This window comes from Sceloporus occidentalis, unplaced genomic scaffold, assembly GCF_023333645.1.
Source record: "Sceloporus occidentalis isolate IW3139 unplaced genomic scaffold, rSceOcc1.0.p SCAF_5, whole genome shotgun sequence".
NCBI lineage: Eukaryota > Metazoa > Chordata > Lepidosauria > Squamata > Phrynosomatidae > Sceloporus > Sceloporus occidentalis.
In genome coordinates this window covers 65,821,667-65,843,855 of record NW_028316985.1, presented here as the reverse complement: position 1 = coordinate 65,843,855, position 22,189 = coordinate 65,821,667, and the positions used below count along the sequence as shown (strand labels likewise).

Here is a 22,189-nt window from a genome sequence, read left to right as displayed (position 1 = left end):
CATGCTCAAAATTCTGCAGCTAAGACTCCTACCATATATAGAGTCGGAAATCCCAGAGGTACAAGCTGGGTTCAGGAAAGGAAGAGGCACTAGGGTTCACATTGCAAACATACATTAGCTAATGGAGTGCACCAGGAAATTCCAGAAGAAAATCTGCATGTGCTTTATTGACCACAACAAAGCCGTTGACTGCATAAATCACAAAATGCTATGGATTGCCCTTAAAAGAATGGGAATGCCACAACATCGGATTGTCTTGATGTGTAATCTATACTCAGGACAAGAAGTGGCCATCAGGACAGAATATGGAGAAATAGAGAGGTTCCCAATTGGCAAAGAGGTCAGGCAAGACTGCATTCTGTCACCCATTAATTCAACCTGTATGCAGAAAACACAAACTAGGCTTAGATTCAGAGACTGGAGAAGGAATATTAAGAACCTAAGATATGCAGAACATACAGTACTAATAACAGAAGCAAATAAAGTCCTGGAACAATAACTGAAGAAGTCAAGGAGGAAAGTGCCAAGTTGTGTTACTGCTGAACATTAAAAAAAGAATGACCATGGAAGATCTACAAAATTTCACCCTAGATAACAAGACAATTAAAATAATTAAAGATTTCCAATGTCTTGGTTCAAATATTTATCAGAATGGAGACTGAAGTCAAGAAATCAGAAGAAGACTAAGACTGGTAAGGACAGCTATGAAAGAAATGGACAGGATCATAAAGTGTAAAGATATAATCTTAATGCTAAAGTGAGGATAGTCCAAACCATTATATTTCCTATCACAGTATACAAATGTGGCAACTGTGCAGTGAAAAAAGCTAATAGAAAGAAAATGGGCTCATCTGAGATGTGATGCTGAAGAGTGCTGAGGATACCGTGAATGGCCAAGACAAACAAATGGATTCTAGAACAGAGCAAGCCCAAACTATCTCTGGAAGCCAAGATGACTAAACTGTTGTATTTTGGTCACATCACAAGGAAAAATGAATCATTAGGAAAAGCAATTATGCTAGGAAAGGTAGGTGGCATTAAAAAGAGATGAATGATACACACCAAATGGTTAGATTCGAACATGGAGGGTACGGATCTAGGTCTGCAGGACTTGAGCAGAGAGGTTGAGGACAAGGGGTCTTGGAGAGGTCTCCTCACAGGGTTGCCTTGAGTCAAAGTTGACTCAGGGGAAGTTAACATCAATAACAAATGGATTTATAATAAGTTAACTTGAGATACTGTTCTCAGAACCTCCCAGTCTTAAAGTTCTCGCAATATGTAGCATTTCTCTGATAATACAGTGGGGCCTCTTTATCTGTGGGCTTGCCATCCATGGATTTAAGCATCTGTGGACAGTAAGCCCCTGTTGTCCCCAATGGTGGCACATGCCTGCGGCTGCGTCAATATTAGGGACAACTGTCCCCAAACAACTGGGCTGACCTGAAGTCTTGTTGCCCCTAATGGCGGTGCATGTGCCTCCATTGGAGACAACAGGACTTGAGGTCCCATGGTTTGTGATATCTGCAGGGGTGGGGGCCCGGAACAGATTCCCCACAGATACCAAGGTCCCACTTCTTTTATTTGATAGGGCTTATTTTAACATTTGGTCCATTGATACTGTACAGTTATAGTGCTATGATTCCACTTTAACTGCCATGGCAACATCCTGTTGAATCATTTGATATGTTAAAATCCTCAGCAAAAGACTGTCATAAAACTAAATATCCCAGGATTTCACTGGACGCAGCCATAGCAATTAAAACAAAATTACAGTGCTATAATTGTGTAGTGACAAAGGAGCCATAGCTATTCTTGTGATGGCAGTCATCAAATGATGATTGAATAGCAGTGTTAGTTTATACTCATCAGCTGATATACATCCATGTCTGTGGTAGCTGTAAAGATACTTTTGGTGCGGTTGTTTTTCTCTTGTAGAATGATACTCATGAAAATCACAAAGAACGAATGCAGAGTTCATTAGGGGTTTACTTTAAAAGATCCATAATTATTCATGTTCATGAATCAGTTTGAAAAATTCATGGTTCTCTTTGGACAAATCTCCATGTGGGAAGAAGCTGCAACTGATAATTGAAGTAGGATCAACTTGCCCCCCTCCATAAACCTGTATTCTTCTAGATATTTTTGTATGGATTGACAGTTTGCATAAGGCTTACTCATGTCTAGTCCTTATACTGTATCATATGCCTGGTTCGCACAGTAATTAAACAACATAGAATTCAGGAAATAACTGTGTGCTTTGGTCCTTTTTATGTCGCCTTAAGCCAGATGTGGACAACTGTTAAGTGTCAGAGGAGATGCATTAGCCATGCCGTGCACCCAGATTTTTTTTTTGGGGGGGGGGGGGACAAAAATATCCCAAACAATTCCCAACTCTCCTTACCCCTGCCATTCTTGATCTTTTTCCAATATGAAACAATCTTGTTTGCTTTCCTGATTTATTTATTTTTAATAAAAGGCTTCTATGAGCTTAAAAGAGCCTAGAAGGTCCCTGAAAACATGGTGAAATTAATCCCCACTGCTCCAGGGGATTTTGATGGCAATTTAAAAAGAAAGAATTGTTTTTAAAATGGTAGGATGATGTGGATTATCCAAATTCTCCCCATCTTCTTTCAGGCCCTATAGATCCATTTTGTTGAATTCAAGAATAGACAAGTTGTCCAAAGGTTGTACAAGCATGCACTGTTAGTTGATTCAACAAATATAGTACTATTTGCTAAATACATATAGCCTCTGTTACTATAAAAAATAATTCAAACCAGTTGCATATACATTTTTATCCCTGAAGCTAGGATACTTAGTTCGGGTTCTCTATATTCGATATGACTGGCATCCACTTCTGTAATATTTTTTTGAACACATTTTTTCCCCTTGGAAATGCCATATCTGCAGAATTCATACATATTCATTGAACTGAACAAATGTATTTGTTTTAAAATGTGTTCGCATCTCTGCATGGCTTTATTTCGGCAGCTAACAATATATGATAAAGAACAATAAAACGAGAGAAGAACATTATTTGAAAATGATTATAAATGAAGAGTACCACGTAAAACAGTTTATCTCAAAGGTGTAATAGCTAAGATATGAAACTTAATTGACATCAATTGCTACACCTTGACACAGACAACTTATTTAGTGGCAGTGTTTCCATATTCAGCTTTGAGCCCTGGTGATGACTAAACTGCTTTTTCAATTGGCTTCTTACAATTTTGTATTAATATCAGTATGCAGTTCTGCTAACTGCCTGTCATTCTTGCAGTGTGTGTGTACAAGAAGGTGAAAATATGCTATACAGCAGAGTTTTGTACACACACCCACACACAGGAACACATATAACTATATGAACTCGTTCACACTCGTGGATTATAGCAAGTGTGAGCCAGTTCTTCCCTGGATTATTTTTTTTTTTACCTAAAATAATCTTTGCAGACTTGATTTATTTTATATTTTATTATTTTATTGTTTTATATTTTTTATTTTATACCAAATGTGTTTAATTCTGTATTTTACTATGGTACATACCTGCTCTGTTGTGACAAATCCCCATTATTTATTTATACAGCCTATCATACAACATTATTCTCACTTTAAGAAAAATCAGTACTTCATTTTAATAAGTTTCCCTAAGATTCATTAGAGTGCTGCACAGTCTTTTGTGTCCCATCCCCCACTAAAAGCAAAGTTTTTCTCATAGGCAATGATTTTGAAGATTAGGAAGCATTTTAGTTTTGCACAGTCTTTTGTAATTATATTGTGTTTTGCATTGTCCTTTGTTACAGAATTTTTATAAAACAGAACTGAACAAGGAGGAGATGTATATCCGGTATATACATAAATTGTATGATCTGCACTTAAAAGCACAAAATTTTACAGGTAAATCTTTCACCCAGCAATGGGGGAAATACGTTTGGAAGAATAATAATCCTGTTTGTGTCTCAAGATGGCTTTTTTGTTTTCTTGGAAAAGCTGATTATGGTGGAAAAAATCAGCATTGGGAGTTATGTGCCTTATAAGGTATGTATCCAAATCAGTTATAATTCCAAAACAGGAAAGTGAGACCATAGTTAGCATTTATAATCCTGTGTTGAGGTTGTTGCTGCTTTGGGAAAAACCATAGTTTGCCCAATTCCAAGGAATAGTGCATGGTTTACTCAGTGAGCAAATCAAAGAAGAGAAGAGATAAGGGGAGTGGGGAATCGTAGCACATTACTTTATTTCCAGACCTTTCTGCAGAGGATTAAGGACCTTCCATCAGAGTTGAACCTTTGAATCATTTAACCCTCGGTCTGTAGGGTAAAATATTTATGGATATCTTTTCTATATTGCTAAGATCTGTTTTAATGTAGATATACAATGATGACAACTTGATAACAAACCTTAGTGGTAACTTATTTCTTGAGGATATATCTGTAAAGACAGCTCAGGTTTCCTCAAATGGGTGCCTTCTGAATATTTTGAACTTCCAGCATCTGAACATTAACCTTGCTGGTAGGACTTGGATTCCCAAACATCTGGAGAGCATCAGGTTGAGGATGCTAGGTCAGACATTTGGTCACACATTCCTACATCTACGGCAGTGGTTTTCAACTTTTGGTTCTCTAGATGTGTTTGAATTAAGTTTTCAGAAACCCACAGCTACCTTGGCCAAATAGTTAAGAATTCCGGAAGTTGGTCCAAAACATGAGAAGGACCAAAGTTTGAACTTAAGATTGAATAAATTGCTTTTGCACAAGTAATTTTTTGATTAAGCATTTTTTAAACAGTGGGAGTAGAGCAGAAGTGACCCTCCTTTAAGAACTGCATTGTTTATGAGCAAGTTGATAATACCCTCCTGTCACTTCTGTTGTAAAATAATGTTATTTTTCTTTTCCCATCTCCTGTCTGGTGTTAAAAATCCAGAAATGTTAGGTGTTTGTCTTAATAACAATCTTTCTTGGATAGAAATGACATGTTTTGATTATGTAAGTGCTGCTTGTTATGCCCTACTTTCCGTGTTTTTTTTCCTGGCCAGTCTTATGTTCCAATAATTCTTTGCAACCCCCCAACCCCTTTTTAATGTCAGTTTTAAATCTTCTCGTGAACAGCTGGAAGCCAGTACTGCTTCTTAGTGACAATTGCAAATTAGATTGCTTTGCATCTTCCATGCAAATCAAGAGCCTTGGTGTCGGACTAAAATTAATCGCTTCCTAAGAGTGTGGTGTTCAATGTATTTGATTTAGAAGGTGCTGCTGTGCAGCTTTCAGAGACTTGGATGTTATCTGGATAGCCATTTCTCCTCCTCCTCCTCCTCTTCCTTTTTTTCTGTTTCCCCTGTTTGTTTTGCTTTCAGGAGACAGCTTTCTAATATTTCCCTCATAAAAAAAAGATGTCACAAAAATCATGTTTTTCGAGTCTTAACAAACCCTGACAAGAAGAATCCTGATGAGAATCTTCAGTTTGAAACTTATTCTGCACAAAATTTGCATGTGGTTGCTTTGTACAGAAATATTATTTCCATTGAGAAATACTATTTCCTGCACACACAAAAATGTTGTTTTCTGTGCAAAATAACCATGTGTGGATTTTGTACAGAATATGCTCTGAAATGTGAATAGATTTTCAAAACTGTATGGTTTTCAAAGGCTTTTTTAACAACAGGAGGAAAATTGCTAAAATTACTTGTTACTTTTTTCCAGAAGAAAATTAATGATGAATTATAACCCTAATCATGATCTGGTACTGACAGTTTCTGTTGCCTTTCTTTAGATGCATGGTGGATGTTACCATCTGCTAGATTATAATGAATTAGATTTTCTTGACCCAACATATCTGTTAAAGTGTGAGGGGCAACTATATTTTTATTCTAAAATATAAAATACTTTTTAAAAAAAGCTATAGTGTGAATGTCAGAATCAATAAGGTGGCATGCCATTAAACCCCACATGTTAAGGCTCAGATGGACAACTGTCTCCCTCTAGAGGCTATTGGACTGAAAGCTAATCTTGTCTCACCGCTGGCAATGCTTGCTAATGCTGATGGGAAAGATGAAATGCTAAACTGGTCAACAACAATGAGGAGAAGAAGGAGAAAGAAGGAGAATGAAAGGGAAATGAGGAAGAACCTTACCCTCTGGGGAAGTGTGGCTCAGTCCTTCACAGATGGTTTATAATGACATCTAAATAGAGCAGTAGCCTCGAAAATGACTGAGTAAATTAGTAATGTTTTAGGGATTTTTTAGAGTATTTTTTCTGCTGTTGATATATTTGTACTAAATTTGCTTCATATATGTACTTGTAACACACGATAGAAGCTGCTTATACACTATTGCTATATGATGAACTGTTGGAATGGTCAGACCGGCCACTGCGAGAATTTCTGAACTATCCCATGCAGACAGAGTGGCAACGTAAAGAGTATCTTCATCTCACTATAATCCAGAATTTTGATAGAGGAAAAGTAAGTGGGTTTTTGGTAGCTGTAGCTGTTTTTTCTAAGAGGATTGCTAATAATGTAGTTTACCATTTCAATTGTTTACTTACTATATATTGCATTCATTGCATTGTTATTTTGTAACTATACCCTCATATGAAGTCTCAGTATGGTAAGTACTGTGACTTCTATAATTTATTAAAAGAACACTTCAGCATAGGTCTGTTTTTATCTCATTTAATATTACTTTACATATGGAGAATTTGGGATGAAGCTATCTAGAGTAAGAGTGATTAATCTTTGGTCCATGATTTATAGCTACTATGCCTTACTCTATTGATTCTATCAGCGTGTACTAAATCTCTTTATTTTAACTGCCATATTCTTAAAGCAACTGTGTGTGCCATAGCTGCATTTGAATAGCTTACAGCTGGTTACCTTTTTCTTCTGCTTGACAGAAGCCAAAAAGCCCACATATTCCCAGTGATTGGAATTAAGCATGGATGCAATTTTAAGTATATATTCCATTTTATGTAATAGATATGAGTTTGAAATATTTAATTTTTAATATTCAAAGACATAACCATGTTAGTCTGGAATATCACTAGGAAAAAGGATTTTGTAGCACCTTTAACTATAGGCGTAGAAATAAAGCAGTTTGACACCACTTCAACAGATATGTCTCCATCCTAAAGAATTCTGGAATGTGTAGTTTTCTGAGGCACCAACACTCTGGTAGAGAAGGCTAAAGACCTTGTAAAACTACAAATCCAGGTTTCCATGGGCCGGAGCTATAGCACTTAAAGTGGTGTTAAACTGCATTATCTCTATAGTGTCTAGATGTACTATGTCATGCTTAAAAATGAAATGAATCATGCAGGGTCCTTTGCCCCCCCCCCCCCCCCATACGCAATCTTTGGGCTTCAGTTATTTGATGAGCAGATCCCATGCTACATGGAAACTGTTGGATTTGAACAGATCTTGAAAAGCACTTTGTGCTTTTTGTTGTTGTTGTTGTTTTAAGGTTAGGAATCCCACTGGATAGATACTCCTTGGCTGTGTCGAAAAGTAATGCTCTGGCCTGGAACACCATGTCACTGATGCAAATGCATCCATGCCTTAGATATGCACCTATTGCATGGACAATGGTCCTGAGCTTCAGTGAGCAGCATGGTGGGCTGAAATCAGAGGCATATCTCCACTGTATATGTAATCACATTATGGCCCTTAATGCAAATAATGTATGGAAGGGGCTGGCTTAAAGCTGTATGGTTTGCCTCTTATAACTGTGTGGAGAAAAGACTCGGTGTGCAACTGTTGACTCTAATACAGTCAGCTCTGCATCACCACAGATTCTGCATCCACAGATTCCACCATCCATGGCTTGAAAATATTCCCACCAAATCCCAAAAGCAAACCTTGATTTTGCCATTTTATATATAAGAAACACCATTTTACTATGACATTGTGTATAATGAGACTTGAACATCCACACTGCGGGTTGTGGGACCAAATCCCAGGGAAATCCAAGGGCCCACTGTATAGTGTTTCCTGACATGGCTGGGAATGATGTGGGTTGCAATCCAATACAGCTGGAAGTCTTCAGGCTGAAGGAGTCTGCTGTAATATGTAAACATCAGGGGAGGCCTAGTGGGGATTGCCCATGACCAGCACTATGAAGGTTATAGAGGCATGCAAGTGCTCAGAAGTGATTCTGATAACTGGTAGAAGGGGAATGCATTTTTACATTGCTCTGGGTAGTAAAATTACTTGACCCAGCACTGACAGTGCTCCCTGATTCCCTCACTGCCTTTATAATAGGGGAAATCTGAACAGGGTTAAGCGCATGGTAATGGTGGAGGTCAGCATAGTTAATGCAGGTTTATACATCCTAAACACTTCTGCTCTAGGTCCACTGCTGTGAAATTGCTTCCTGACATTTCCTTTCTGCATGAATGAGCCCTTTAGTTAAATGTCTGCTTGCTGTGTATTTTGAAATATAATACATAGGCATATTCTCTTTCACACTACATAATTAGAGCCCTTTCACACTACATAATTATAGCATTATGATTCCACTTTAAGCCCTATGGCAACACCGCACAGAATCCTGGGGTCTGTAGTTTGGTAAGGCACTACAGCTCTCTGGATGAGAATTCTAAATACTCCAGCCAAACTGCAAATCCCAGGATGGAACCATGTCAGTTAAAGTGGTACCATAGCACTATATCTGTGAAGCATGTAGGGCCCCCAGATATTCTCATCTGGTGGTGATATCAGCAAGCATTCTCGACACCTATGAGTGCATGCAGTTCAGTGTTTCTAAGGAAGACGGCACTTGGATACTGTCAGTTCTTATAAGCAGATGTTTTCTGCCTTTTGGTTAATGTTATCTGAAAGTACTGGTTAATGTTAGCATGTACAGCCAACAGGAGATCCTTGAAAATCTGTTTGAAACAAATTTAAAGCATTTAGATTCTTCTCTGTGTTGAACATTCTTCTTCCTTGTTTGTCTACAGTGCTGGGAGAATGGCATCATCTTGTGCAGGAAGATTGCTGAACAGTATGAAAGCTATTATGACTACAGAAACCTCAGCAAGATGCGGGTAATAAAGCTGAACATATTATGAGTCATTGAGAATAAATATAAAAACAGCTTTGGGTAATCAACAAGGCAAACATTTAATTTTCTCAGGGTAACTTTCATGCTAAAACAATGATGCTCTTTTTCTTAACCAAGGAATAAAAATCAAATGCAATTCTTCAGTAGAGATGGAGGAAAAGCAAATAATAAATTTGATATGCCATTGCCTTTTGGTTTGGTCAGAAATGTGAAACACCATTTTCTAAATTATTCCAATGCTACCTGATGTTCTTAACAGATGCAGTATATCTGCTGTACTGTACTGAGGCAGCAATGCTATGTCTAGTCACATTTCACCCTGCTTTGGCATTCGAACAGTTGTGGCTGCATTATTTGTATACACAGAGTATGTCTGTGAATTGGGTTTTTGACAGAGTACAAAGGCTTAGTTTCTGTATACAATTAAGAGGACTCATTGTATTCTGTAAATACTATAAATACTGCTTCCTGGATCTTGTAAGCAGTGTGGAAGGCAAACATAAGATTATTCTGTTGATAAAACAAGCATTTGAAAATATACTTCAGATTCATGCAACTTTATGTCTACTACTTTCTGGTGTGGCATACAGTTTAGCTAAATTCTCACTGCTGGAACTATCAGTGACATTGGACCTTATCGCACAGGGGCTCCAGGCACAGGCTGAGAATGGAACGAAAGGAGCCGAGAATGAGTGGGGAACGAGTGGGAGACACATTTTACTGCACACAGAAGTCCCCATTCCATTCTGTTCCCTTCCCTTCCGTTCCCAATCCGTCCCAGAGGACACGAGTTTTGAGAACTGTTATGAACAGCCATATATATCTATCATGTTATCAGTCAACTTCATGAATTGTTTGGAGTAGCTGTTGCCTGTAAAACATTATGCTGCAATAAACCAATGAGTCTTTAAAGTGCCAAAAAAATATGTTGGTCAAAGCATATGGGAACTAAATTTTGAAATTTCTGTGATGTTCTTTAGAAAGTCACCTTTGTATCCTGTCTTTCATCAGGAAGCTCAAGGTGTGGGATGGAAACAGAGCTATCTTACTTTTACAGCTTGAAAAGGTTACTTTTTTGGATTCCAGTTCCCTGAATCACCTAGCAATTCTTCTCTAAGCTGTTTATTTTATACATACATCAGCCTATAAAGTAGATTATGCTCAGGGTTGAGGTATACATAAATCCCCTCTTTCCAAGATGGGATTTGTAGCTGATTTATACTAAGAGGCTGATTTAGACCAAGTCAGAAAGTCACCACAGTATTTCTTACAGCAGAGGTGGAAAAAAGTGCAGCCCAGGAGCCAGATGCGGCCCCTAGGCTTACCTCAATGCTCTCCAAACTCAACAAATGCCAAAAATCTGAAAGTGAATATTCCTCACCCCCATAAGTGGTGGTTTGCCTTACAACACTGTTCCACCTAACCCCCATTCCCCGCAAGCCATGGAATCAATACCCAGTGATTTTTGGTAAATGTTGGAGTGAAAACTGGTCTATCTTTCCACCTCTTGGTGTACAAGTCTGGGGAGAACATTCTTCAGCTTACATGCAGCCCCTCCAGGACACTCCAGATTTCTTCACTCCAAATTCCTTTCATGAAACATGGGGGACAATTTCACTACATTTTTGGCCATCCTGAGTTGTTTTAGGCTCAGGAAGTTGATTTTCAGGTCATGTTTGCTGGGGGAGGAAAAGGCTTGTCTTAGAATGTTGTCCTTCACCTTCAAGTGTCCAATTTATGGCAACCATATTCTTGGGTTTTCTTGACAATATCTATTCAGAGTAGGTTTGCCATTGCCTTCCTTTTGGGCCGAGAGAGTATGAAACTAGTGGCTTTTCATGGCTGAGTGAGGATTCAAACCTTGTACTCCCATAGGTCTAGTCCAACACTCAAACCAACACTTTCAGAATTGTAGTATACATCCTACTGGTTATAAAATGGCAGGGTTGGGAAAAACAAGTGAAACTGCCTGGATGGCCCATCAGGGACATTTGGAGGCAAAAATTGTATTTTGGGCTGTCAGTAGTTGATACAGTGAAGTGCTGCCCACTGAGGTCTTTCTTTTGGGGAGGGAAGGACAGTGGGGCCTCTGACCCTCAAATACGTGTTCACCCCACTATACAGTAATTGGAAGTCATTCACCAGGGTTTTAGACGGGGGGTATTTCTGAAGAAGCCAGAAACTGTTTTGGTACCCTGTACTACATCCATTTTTTAGATTTCCTGGAATAAATTTATTATGATGATGATTAGTTGTTGTTGTGTGCCTTCAAGTGATTTCTGACTTATGGTGACCCTAAGGCAAACCTATCATAGGGTTTTCTTGGCAAGATTTGTCCATAGGTGGTTTGCCATTGCTTTCTCCTGTGGCTGAGAGCATGTTACAAGAAGGATTTTTATCCTGTTCTTCAGCAAAAAAAAAAAAAAAAGGAAAAAGGCTCCTAGAATAGCTTACAAAAATTAGTGATAAGGTGGCCCTAACTGTCAAGTGGACAACGTACCGGACACAACAGAAAAAAAGGGCTTAGGAGGGAGAAGGAAAGCTGGAAACTTGGGTGTCGTTCTTAGATATAAATGAAGAGGAGAAGTACTGTCTCCATTTCACTTCTCTAATTCTTGTGTGAGCATAAGATCTAATTAATTTTTGAATAGTTATGTTAGTTAGTTAAACACACACACACACACACACACACACACGCATGCAAATGAACTCCAAATTCTAAAAAGAGGGGTGGAAGCTGCAATAAGAGAAATGGCAAAAAACATATCACCTGGAACAGATGATATTCCAATTGAATTGCTACAATCAACATTGGCGGAGTCAGCTTCAGTGCTAACCAACATATGTCAACAGATGTGGAAAACAAAATGATGGCCAAATGATTTGAAACGATCAATATACATCCCCGTCGACAAAAAAAGGAGACACAAAGGGCTGTAGCAACTATAGGATCATAGCATTAATCTCCCACACAAGCAAAATTATGCTCAAAATTCTGCAACATAGACTCCAATCATACATGGGGAGAGAAATCCTAGCGGTCCATTCAGAGTTCATGAAAGGAAGATGCACTATGGACTATATTGCAAACACACAAAGGCTAATGATGCACACCAGGGAATTCCAAAAGAAAATCAGCATCTGCTTTATAGACTTTTGCAAAGCCTTTGACTGCATAGATCATGAAAGGCTATGGAACACCCTTAAAGATATGGGAGTGTCCACACATCTGATAGTCCTGATGAGGAATCTGTACTCAAGACAGGAGGGCACTGTCGGAACAGAACACAGAGAAACAGAATGGCTCCCAATTGGCAAAGGGGTCAGTCAAAGCTTCATTTTATCACCCTACCTGTTCAACCTATATGCAGAACATATTGTAAGAAAAGCAAGCTTGGACAAAGAAGAAGGAGGATTGAAAATAGGAGGAAAGAATATCAATGGTCTAAGATATGCAGATGACACCACAATTCTAGCAGTAAACCTCCCAGAGCTGGAACAACTACTAAGAAAAATCAAGGAAGAAAGTGCAAAGGTAAGTCTACTGTTGAACAAAAAGAAAACAAAAATAATGACAACGGAGCATCTTGACAAATTCAACATAGGCAATGAAGAAATGGAAATAGTAAAAGAATTCTCATACCTGGGATCAAACATTGATAGAAATGGGGACTGCAGCCAAGAAATCAGAAGAAGATTAAGAACGGGGAGAGCAGCTATGAAAGGACTAGAAAAGATTCTAAAATGCAAAGATATACAACTCAGCACAAAGGTTAGAATCATACAAGCCACTGTATTCCCTATTACCATGTATGGATGAGAGAGCTGAACAGTTAAGAAAGAAGATAGGAAGAAAATAAATCATTTGAGATGTGGTGCTCGAGAAGAGTGCTGAGGATACCGTGGACAGCCAAAAAGACAAATAAATGGGACAAATAAATGAGCAGATCAAGCTAAAGATCTCCCTGGAAGCCAATATGACAAAATTGAGGCTTCATAGTTTTGGCACATCATGAGAAGGGAGGACTCACTGGAAAAAACAATAATACTAGGAAAGGTGTAGGGAAGTAGAAAGAGAGGAAGACCCCATGCTAGATGGATGGACTCTATTAATGAGGTCACAGGTATGAGTTCACAGGACCTAAGCAGAGCAGTGGAAAGGAGGAGTCTTTGAGATGTCTCATCAACAGGGTCGCCATGTGGATGAGACACCATCCACCTCTACTCATCCACCTCTACTCAAGGGCAGTTAACAACACCAACCAATATATCTATATAGGTGTTGCTGCCCCAAATAAAAAAATGTTCTTTATAGAAGTGTTTGTAAATGTTTTCCAAACTGTGTTCAATCTTATGCAGGTGATGGAAGCCTCTTTGTATGATAAAATTATGGATCAGCAGCGTTTGGAGCCTGAGTTTTTCCGGGTTGGGTTTTATGGGAAAAAGTTTCCTTTTTTCTTACGAGTAAGTATGGGACTTTAAAACTTAAGTTTGCATTTATGACTGTGTTAGGACACCCACCCCCGTTGCTTGCAAATGACCCCCTTACCCACCCACCAAACCTTAGAGCTGACACTTGATGAATTCTTCCTGCACCATATCAATGTCAGTGTCATTTTCACGCATACACTCTCACACTCGTTTTGTTATTTCAAGCAGCTTGCTTCACGTTTACGCCTAGCTGGGTTCCCTTAGTTCATAATATCGTCCCATGCACAAGAGATTATTATTCTTTTGTAGTCCTGTAATCATTCTTTATGTCACTGACTGGAATTTTAGACTCAAATTGTTCTCATTACCTTGTGCTTGATTCAGACAATATCTCCCCTTCATTTTGTTGCTGATTCTGACTGGTAGCCATTATGAGAAAACTGAATGTGAATTTTTCTGTAGTGGCAAAATGTTACATTTTGAAGTCCCAAGAAAGTTCAGAAATGCAGACTCTTAAATAAGACTTTGGTAACACCTTTATTAGACCACTAAACTATCATTAAAAAGAAGATCTTTCAGGACTCTTCATCAGGCTGGATAGAGAGGGCAGGGGTGGCATAGAAATGGAAAAGTCTAGAAATCTTATTGGATGAAGTTTAAAGCCACAGAACCTTTAATTAAAGTCCCAAGATGGTGTCTTAAAACACGAATGATCTCCTTTCAGGTGGGCAGCTCTCAAGTTTTACTTCAAGGAGATAAAGACTCAATTGGCTCTCTCCATTTGTTTAGCCCAGGGTTGGGCAAATTGTGGCCTGTGGGCTGCATGCAGCTCCTGTACTCCATTTCTGTGACCACTGAATACTCCTACCAGTCCCTCAACCCCCAATTTTTAAAAGAAAAATGGTCCAAATTTAGGGCAACTTTTGTTCCAAACCACACAGAAAGTCCCCCACATATCTGAAAATATGTGAAAATATTCTCCCACTCCCAAGGCACCACAGAATCCTGTACTACCCCCAAATATTTCCATTTTTCATTGCAGTCTCAAAATGGTGGTAAAAAGTGACATCACGTCCTATCATTATTTTGAGAGGGACTGGGGAGGAAAAGGGAAGAATTTGGGCTTACTGTGGTGGGTGCACCCATTGGGAGTTGGGAGAAAATAGTCCCCAGTGAATCCTAGAGTAGGGGTATGCAACTGTATGGGGACACAGTTGCCCACTCTTGCTCTAGACAAGTGGTCCCTAAATTGTGCTCTTTAAGGGATTTTAGACTTCAGCTCCCAAAATCCCAGCCTATTGGCCAACATGGCTGAGGCCAGGTGAAACCCCCTATTTCATTATTAGATGTTCATGCCTCCTGTGCTCTTTGGAAACAGGCTATGCTATTCTTTCTCTCTATATATATAACCCAGTTTTAACAGTTCTCCACCAGAATTGGATCTTATATTCAAAAAAATTAAGGGATCTTCCTTTTCTATTCCAGACCAAGCCACCTCCTAATCACAGCAAGGATAGCTCAAAATGATGTGTTTGCTTGTCAGATTCATTTCTCTGAAGCAACTTTGAAGATTGCTGATGAACTCAGAGGGAGCAGGGCAGTCTGCAAGGGACTGTGGCTACAAGTGGATGTCATTGCCCTGCTATTCCAAAAAGTCTTGGAATTCAAACAAGACAAGTGCTGGTCTAACAATGATCTGTACTTACCCACTTTTTGAAGAATGTACTCTTGGGCTGCATCTACACTGCAGAAGTAATCTGGTTTGACCCCACTTTAATTGCCATGGCTCAATGCTAGGGAATTCTGGGTTTTGTTCTGATGCCACAACAAATTGCAGTTCCCAGAATTCCATAAGATTGAGCTATGGCAGTTAAAATGGGGTCAAACTGGATTATTTCTGTAGTGCAGAAGCAACCCCTGTCCACTTGTGAAACCACCTATCAAACAAAGCCATGAGTATCCTACTGAAAGTTTCAAGGAGTGGGGTTTCTTAAATTTGCTCACTCTTCTGAAGGTCATGTCATTTTGTTGTTGTTGAGGCGTTTGTTTTGGTCACTTAAAATAGTTTCACTGGTTAGATGGTTAAAAAAAATATAGCTAGTAAACCATTTGTGTTAAATTGACTTGAGAAGATAAGCCAATTCATACCTCAAATGGAACTAAAAATCTCAACCAAAAAATCCTTTATAGAATGACATGATCTATAGCAATTTAAAGCATTGTTTTTGTCCCCCAAATCCAAACTTTGAGGCCGAATGCATATTTAAGAATCCTTTTCAAAAGCTGTTCCAGGAATACAAAGGTGATTTAAAATGCAGTATTTATATCTACTTCAGTGAATGTTTTCTGCTACCATAGCAACATAAAGTTCCCCAGTTGTACCTGATGAGAAGTCTGCACAGTTCATGCTCCTGTCATTGTCAGAGTGGAATTGTTTGTATTGGGTTGCTTTTAAGGAAATTGCATAATCAAATAGCTGAGGACCAGTGCAAAGATGTAGGGTGATGGAGTGAGTGAGTATATACTATGATGCCTTTTGCAAGAAGAAAAATATAAAAGACAATGCCAAAGGCAGTGAGGAAATTATGTTACATACATAAATAGTGTGATCTTTGTGCAAGTGAAACTTTCACAAAAGAAAAATTCAGAGGACAATTCATGGGGTGGTGAGATATCCACTTCCTGGCAACAGTGGTGGCTGGTGAGGTAACAACATGTCTGGAAAGGCATAGGAAAGAGATGCCACAGCTGAGTGGAAGAACCACCTCCATGATGTTATCAGTAGACAAATGAGGCTACTGTGGTTGAGATAAAATACACACTGACAGATTGCTAAAGAGCATGGCTTGGAGGCTGTCACATACCAGCATTGTATCATGTCTGGTTTTCCAGTGTCTCCTCCCACTTGTGATTGTTCTGCAAAGGCCCAAGATATTCTCTCTCTCTCTCTCTCTCTCTGTCTCTCTCTCTTGTCAGTGGCATTGGGCTCTTTCTGTCCATTCTACTATCTCATTGGCACCTTCTGATTAGTATGCAATTTAGACTGTTCCATAAATTAAGACATAGTGGAGCCAGGGCTCATAATAATAATAATAATTTGTTTTATTTATATACCGCTATTCCAAAGATCATAGCGGTGAACAGCAAGTAAGCTAATTAGCAAGTAAGCTAATTTGCCCCCAACAGTCTGGGTACTCATTTTAGCGACCTCGGAAGGATGCAAGCCTGAGTCGAGCTTGGGCCCTTTTGCTGGTCTTGAACTCGCAACCTTGAAAGTTTCATTTCATTTCTTGGATTACCAGGAACAATGGCATAACCTGCCACTACCCTTTGTACTACCTTGTTCTCTTTTATTTTAGCTGAAATTAGCACAGTTGCTGGAGGGGAAATAGATTTCCCCAGTAACAATTAAATGTCCCTGGTGTAATGCATAGTATTTATGTGGGGGTTACTTGATACTGAACAGGCAAAACCCATTAGGTTTACAAAAGGCCTACATGCTGGAGATAAAGACTGTTTTAGTATTTTTTTTTAAAAAAGAAACATATAAACTAACACACTACATTTTCAGATTCTCCTTGTAGATCCCTGCAGGGACCTGTCATGATAAGGACCTGTACTTCACAAGATACCACTTTTATCAAGTTGTACTGAAGAGCTGCGAGGCAGTTTGATAAACTCTTAGTTCTTCTTTATGGTCTCTGATCGAATTGTCTTTACAGTTCAGAAATATGAGAGTTGCAGCAGTGAAAACCAGATGAAAATATCCACAGGTGCTTTAACAGTTTATTTTTTTCCCCCTTGAGACTAACCACAGTGCTTCTTCAGCTCTTTTTAAGATCTCTCTTCTGCAGTTCCTCCCAAATACAGTTATTTTTATTTCATTTCAATGGCCAAGAGATGGCAAGAAACAGAGAGGGGTGAAAACAATTATACTTTAAAGCAGTTAGAAAAGGAAGAGAGAGGGAGAGGGAGAAATCAGGAGAAGCTGGAAGTATACTGAGATTCTTCCAAGAATAAGTATGTTGTTCTAAAGTCCCTGTGGTTGTTTTTCTCTTATTTTCATTTTCACAGCTTGTTGGCAACTTTCTCTTTAGTATTATAGATGATTGTTATGTTTCATGATTTATTGATTATGAATATAGCTCATTATCTTTCTTTCATACTCTTATTTTTTAAGAGAAGTTCTTTTATGAACTAATCATGCAGAACAATACGATGCGCCATAACAACTACAAGACATGACCACAGGCAATAACTAGAAACACGCAGAACATAACAAAAGGAGTGCAATAATGGGTCTTCTAAACTATTGAATATGATTCAGTGGAAGGAGTTTTTTTTCTTTTAAGGGAAAAGTTTCCATATCTTGATTTGTATTTTGGTATGAGGATTGTGTTAAAAGTTAGAATAACCTCAGGTAATTAAAAAATTAAAGAAATACCAAAACAAATACAGTAGGACTTCAGTATCTGTAGATTTGCTATCCACGAATGGCAAGCCTGTGTGGTCCCCAGTGGTGGCCTGTGTACATGGCCATGCTGTTGTTAGAGACAGCCCACGTTGTTCCCAGTGGTGGTGCATGCACATGGCTGCCCTGCCATTAGGGACACCAAGACTTAACCTGAAGTCCCATTGTCCCTAATGGTGGTGCATCTGCCACCATTGGGGACAACGGGGGCTTATCCAAAGTCCTGTTGTCTCTAATGTTGACACAGCTGCATGCATGCACCACCATTGGAGAGAACGTGGGCTGCCCCTAATGGCAGCACAGCCATGTGCATGCACCACCATTGGGGATAATGTGACCTGAGTATCTGTGGATTTGGGTATCTGTGGGACCAAGGTCCCACTGTACTGATGGCTGCTGTTTCATTGTTTTTCTTTAAAATACTGAATCACTTTTGTAAAATCCACTGTCTTTTTATTCCACCCAGAACAAAGAATTTGTTTGCCGAGGCCATGACTATGAGCGTCTGGAGGCTTTTCAGCAGCGGATGTTAAATGAGTTCCCACATGCCATTGCTATGCAACATGCCAATCAGCCAGATGAAACCATCTTTCAAGCGGAGGCACAATGTATCCACTGCATTGGATGTTAAACCAAATGCGTGTTATATACCAAAGGCTCCCAACTTCGTTTTGCTGGAAGTTGATGGATGCCAGCCCCTATGAGTCCCTAAAGGAAAGCTTGACCAAAACACAGAACAAGGGCTCTCAAAACTGCAGCATTTTATTTCAGGTTTAGCCTTTGGTGTTATATTTCAAAATTCATAATAAGACACCACTGATGGAATAATCTACTTAAGCTTTTGCAGAATTAACAAACTTGTTTGATTTCTAAGGATGAACATAGATATTTTGTTGCTTTTAACATTCACAACAGCACTTGCTGCTGTAGAATCAGTGCTCCTGCATTGTGTTGCTTGGACAACTGGGCAGGAAGGAGTTAGATTATTTTAAATCTGAAAGGCTTAGTTTATTATAATGTAATATGCATGATTCCATTTATATTATCACCAGGACGGTGAGCCTGGAGTCATCTGAAGACACCAGAAGCCACAGTGACCCTAAAGATTAGGGCCACAGATAAGGATGGTTAGATTCCCAGACTCTGGGGCCACTTTTACTTTCTTCAGGACTAGTCACAAGCCACAACTCCTCCAAAAATGTTTTCCCCCAAAAAAGTTCATTTCCAGTTTTGATTAAGGAAATTAGCAGAAACATATGTACACACCAAAAGAAGGCTCCATGCTTTGTTTTAGAAGGGAAATTGCTGTTCATGAAGGCACGTCTATACGCCATCCCAAAATGTGATCTTCTCCACATTTTTTTCTGGAAAAGAAAATGACAAGAATGCCACTTCCAGTTTTTCTTAAGCAAAACACAACAGAAAGGTACTCATGCAAACACCTCAACGTTCTTTACTGTTCAATAAAATTGCTGTTCCTAGAGGCTTCCAGAAGTGGCATTTTAAAAAAAATGCTCCCCCTACAACAGGACAATTCAGGAACTTGCTTGTCCATTATTTGCACAGTATGATTTTCCTGTCCTATTTTCTAGTCTGAAGTCATTGGTTATATTTTGCTGCTGGGGATAAGCTTAGTCCTTAACTTACAATAAACACACAGATCTGCAAATCTATGCTGTGACACCAATTCCAGAAAGCCAAGAAGTGCTGCAGCGAGAAGGCATTCCAGATAACATCAAAAGTTTTTATAAAGTAAATCACATCTGGCGATTCCGATATGACAGGCCATTCCACAAAGGCACCAAAGACAAGGACAATGAATTCAAGGTATGCCATTTTCTCATTTCTAATCAATCAGCTCTTGGTGTTTTTCCATGTTTTATGTAAACATATTTGTCATAGGAACCTAGGTCGTGTGGTAGAGGTTTCTATATATTCACTGCAAAATTCAACATACAGCAACATTGGCCTGGGGCACAGCTACTCTAAGTCCCTTGTTAGTCAATTATTCCACATGAATCCACTGACAGGGCCTGCCAATGTTTTCATCTTAACTCCTGTTGCTTCCACCTCCCCATCTGGGCTGTAGGGGCCGTAGAGACCTTTGCTCCAAGCCAACAAGCTACTGTATGGCGCCTGAACTGGATAGATTGCTAGGTTTCTGCAGTTTCATGAAAACACACTAGTGGCAATAGTACTAGCACTTTACATTTCTATACCGCTTAATAATGAACTCAGCACTCTCTAAGCGCTTTACAGTCTGTAAACCAGTTGCCTCCAACAAGCTGGGCACTTGTTTTACCGACCTATGAAAGGATGGAAGCCTGAATAAACCTGGAGCCTGGTGGGATCAAACTCACAACGTTGTGGCTGCAGCACTGGCATTCAATCACTAACCTACCAGGGGTCCATAGTACCTTTAAGAAGTGGGGTGAAGAAGCATGCTTGTGCATATTTGTGGAGAGAAACTTGCCTGCCAAGTTCTACCAAGGCAAGATTGAGAGGGTGACTAGGAAATCAGTTATTGACAATGCCTTTTCCCCTTCCCAGACTGGTTAGAAGTCATAAGGCAAAAAAACAACAACACAAAACTAGTTATCAGTACTGATAAGTACTGATTATTAGTTATAAGTAATAAGGTTGGTTGGAGTTAACCCAACTTTTGATGGCACAGCTCCACTTTCCCTAATGGACCAGCCTCTATAAATTTAATGTCTCCTTTAGTGTACAGACATGGTTGTGTGTTTTTTTAAAGGCCCACCTATAATAAAGATTTAGGCAGGGGACAGTCTGCTCCAAAAAGACAGCCTGCCGGCAGCCTATTTCCCTCCAGAGAGATGCTGCAGCCGCCAAACCGCACAGCATCACTCCAGAGTAAAAAGAACCCGGAAAAACCAGGTTGTTTTTTAGTCGCCAGGTGGATGTCACAAGTGCACATTGCTTACATAAAAATGGTGGTGCCCATGTACAAGCGACACCACCATTAGTACGCTGCCGTGGCATGCTAGAGTTAGGGACCATGCAGTTGGTGGTGGTCCCTTACCCTAGAATCAGTGCCAGCAAGTTGCATTCGGCCCTTCTGTTCTGGGCCTTAGTAAAGGAGTTGATGCTTATTCATATTAGTTACTGATATTAAATGGAGGGATATATTGTTATTATTATTATTATTATTATTATTATTATTAACCTTTATTTATAAAGCGCTGTAAATTTTCACAGCACTGTACATACAATCTTTTTAAATTAGATCATCTTCTCCTGTATGCTTCCATGGAAACTGTGTTATTTTGCATCCTGTTATTCTTAGGATGGAAAACAAGACCCTTCTTTTGCAATGCTTTTCTGTACTCTTTCATAAACACACAGCCATACGTGTGGTGTAGCTGAAGGAATTTAGGGCAGCCTTCCCAAACACAGTACCCTCCAAGTGTGTTGGACTATAATTTCCATCATCCTCAACCAGCATTCCAATTGTCCAGTACACCTGAAGAGCACTGGATCAAGGAGGGCTGCTTTATTTCCTTCCTGTTCATTTGTTCTTTCTGTAAATTACATTTTCTCACCTTGAGTGGAAAAATAATATGTCTTAAGAGAGGAATAAAAATTTTAAATGCAATAAAAAAAGTAAGGGGTAGCAGTAATGTGTGCTTTTTTTCTCTCAAAACAAGCAAACCAATAAGCAATTTCTCTTTCTTTGACACAGAGTTTGTGGATAGAGAGGACCACATTGATCTTGGTGCAGAGTTTGCCTGGTATTTCTCGTTGGTTTGAAGTGGAAAAACGTGAAGTGGTGAGTATGAAGTGGTGGTGGTGGTGGTGGTGGTGGGGAAATAGTATTACTATACTTTCCTGTTGAAGTCATTTTTATGGTGATAGTAAACACTCTGGATATTGCTTTAAACTGAATAAACGTAATGAATGGTAAATGAAGTAGTTTGAGGGGGATGAGTTAATTTGGTGCAGAAGATACTGGATACTAAAAATTAACCTAAAGAGAGAAAGACAGTGGTACCTAATTGCCTGATATGTAAAATGTATAGGAAAAAAGTACAGTAATATGAAAAAATACAACATTGAACAAACAGTATAGGGATATACTATAATTTTGGAGTTGGAAGGAAACATGTAGTTCAACTTCCTACAGGTGGAAGAAGTTTACAGCCAATGCATCTATGGTAGATAGTTCCAACCTCTGTTTAAAAACCACCAATGCAACAGAGTCCACCATCCTCAAA

The 22,189-nt window shown here is 39.2% G+C and overlaps 1 protein-coding gene across 5 annotated transcripts in view; it reads left to right on the top strand.

The window, feature by feature from the left end:
* Positions 1-22,189, top strand: part of DOCK4 (dedicator of cytokinesis 4) — a 311,504-nt gene that overhangs the window by 266,831 nt on the left and 22,484 nt on the right. For all 5 annotated transcript variants that reach the window (XM_089524305.1, XM_089524307.1, XM_089524306.1 and 2 more), the window contains 7 exons: positions 3,801-3,894; positions 6,308-6,456; positions 8,949-9,035; positions 13,412-13,516; positions 18,421-18,562; positions 19,615-19,781; positions 21,658-21,744. In XM_089524305.1, coding sequence (XP_089380431.1) covers positions 3,801-3,894; positions 6,308-6,456; positions 8,949-9,035; positions 13,412-13,516; positions 18,421-18,562; positions 19,615-19,781; positions 21,658-21,744 — 831 coding nt within the window. The remainder of the gene's footprint in view (positions 1-3,800; positions 3,895-6,307; positions 6,457-8,948; positions 9,036-13,411; positions 13,517-18,420; positions 18,563-19,614; positions 19,782-21,657; positions 21,745-22,189) is intronic.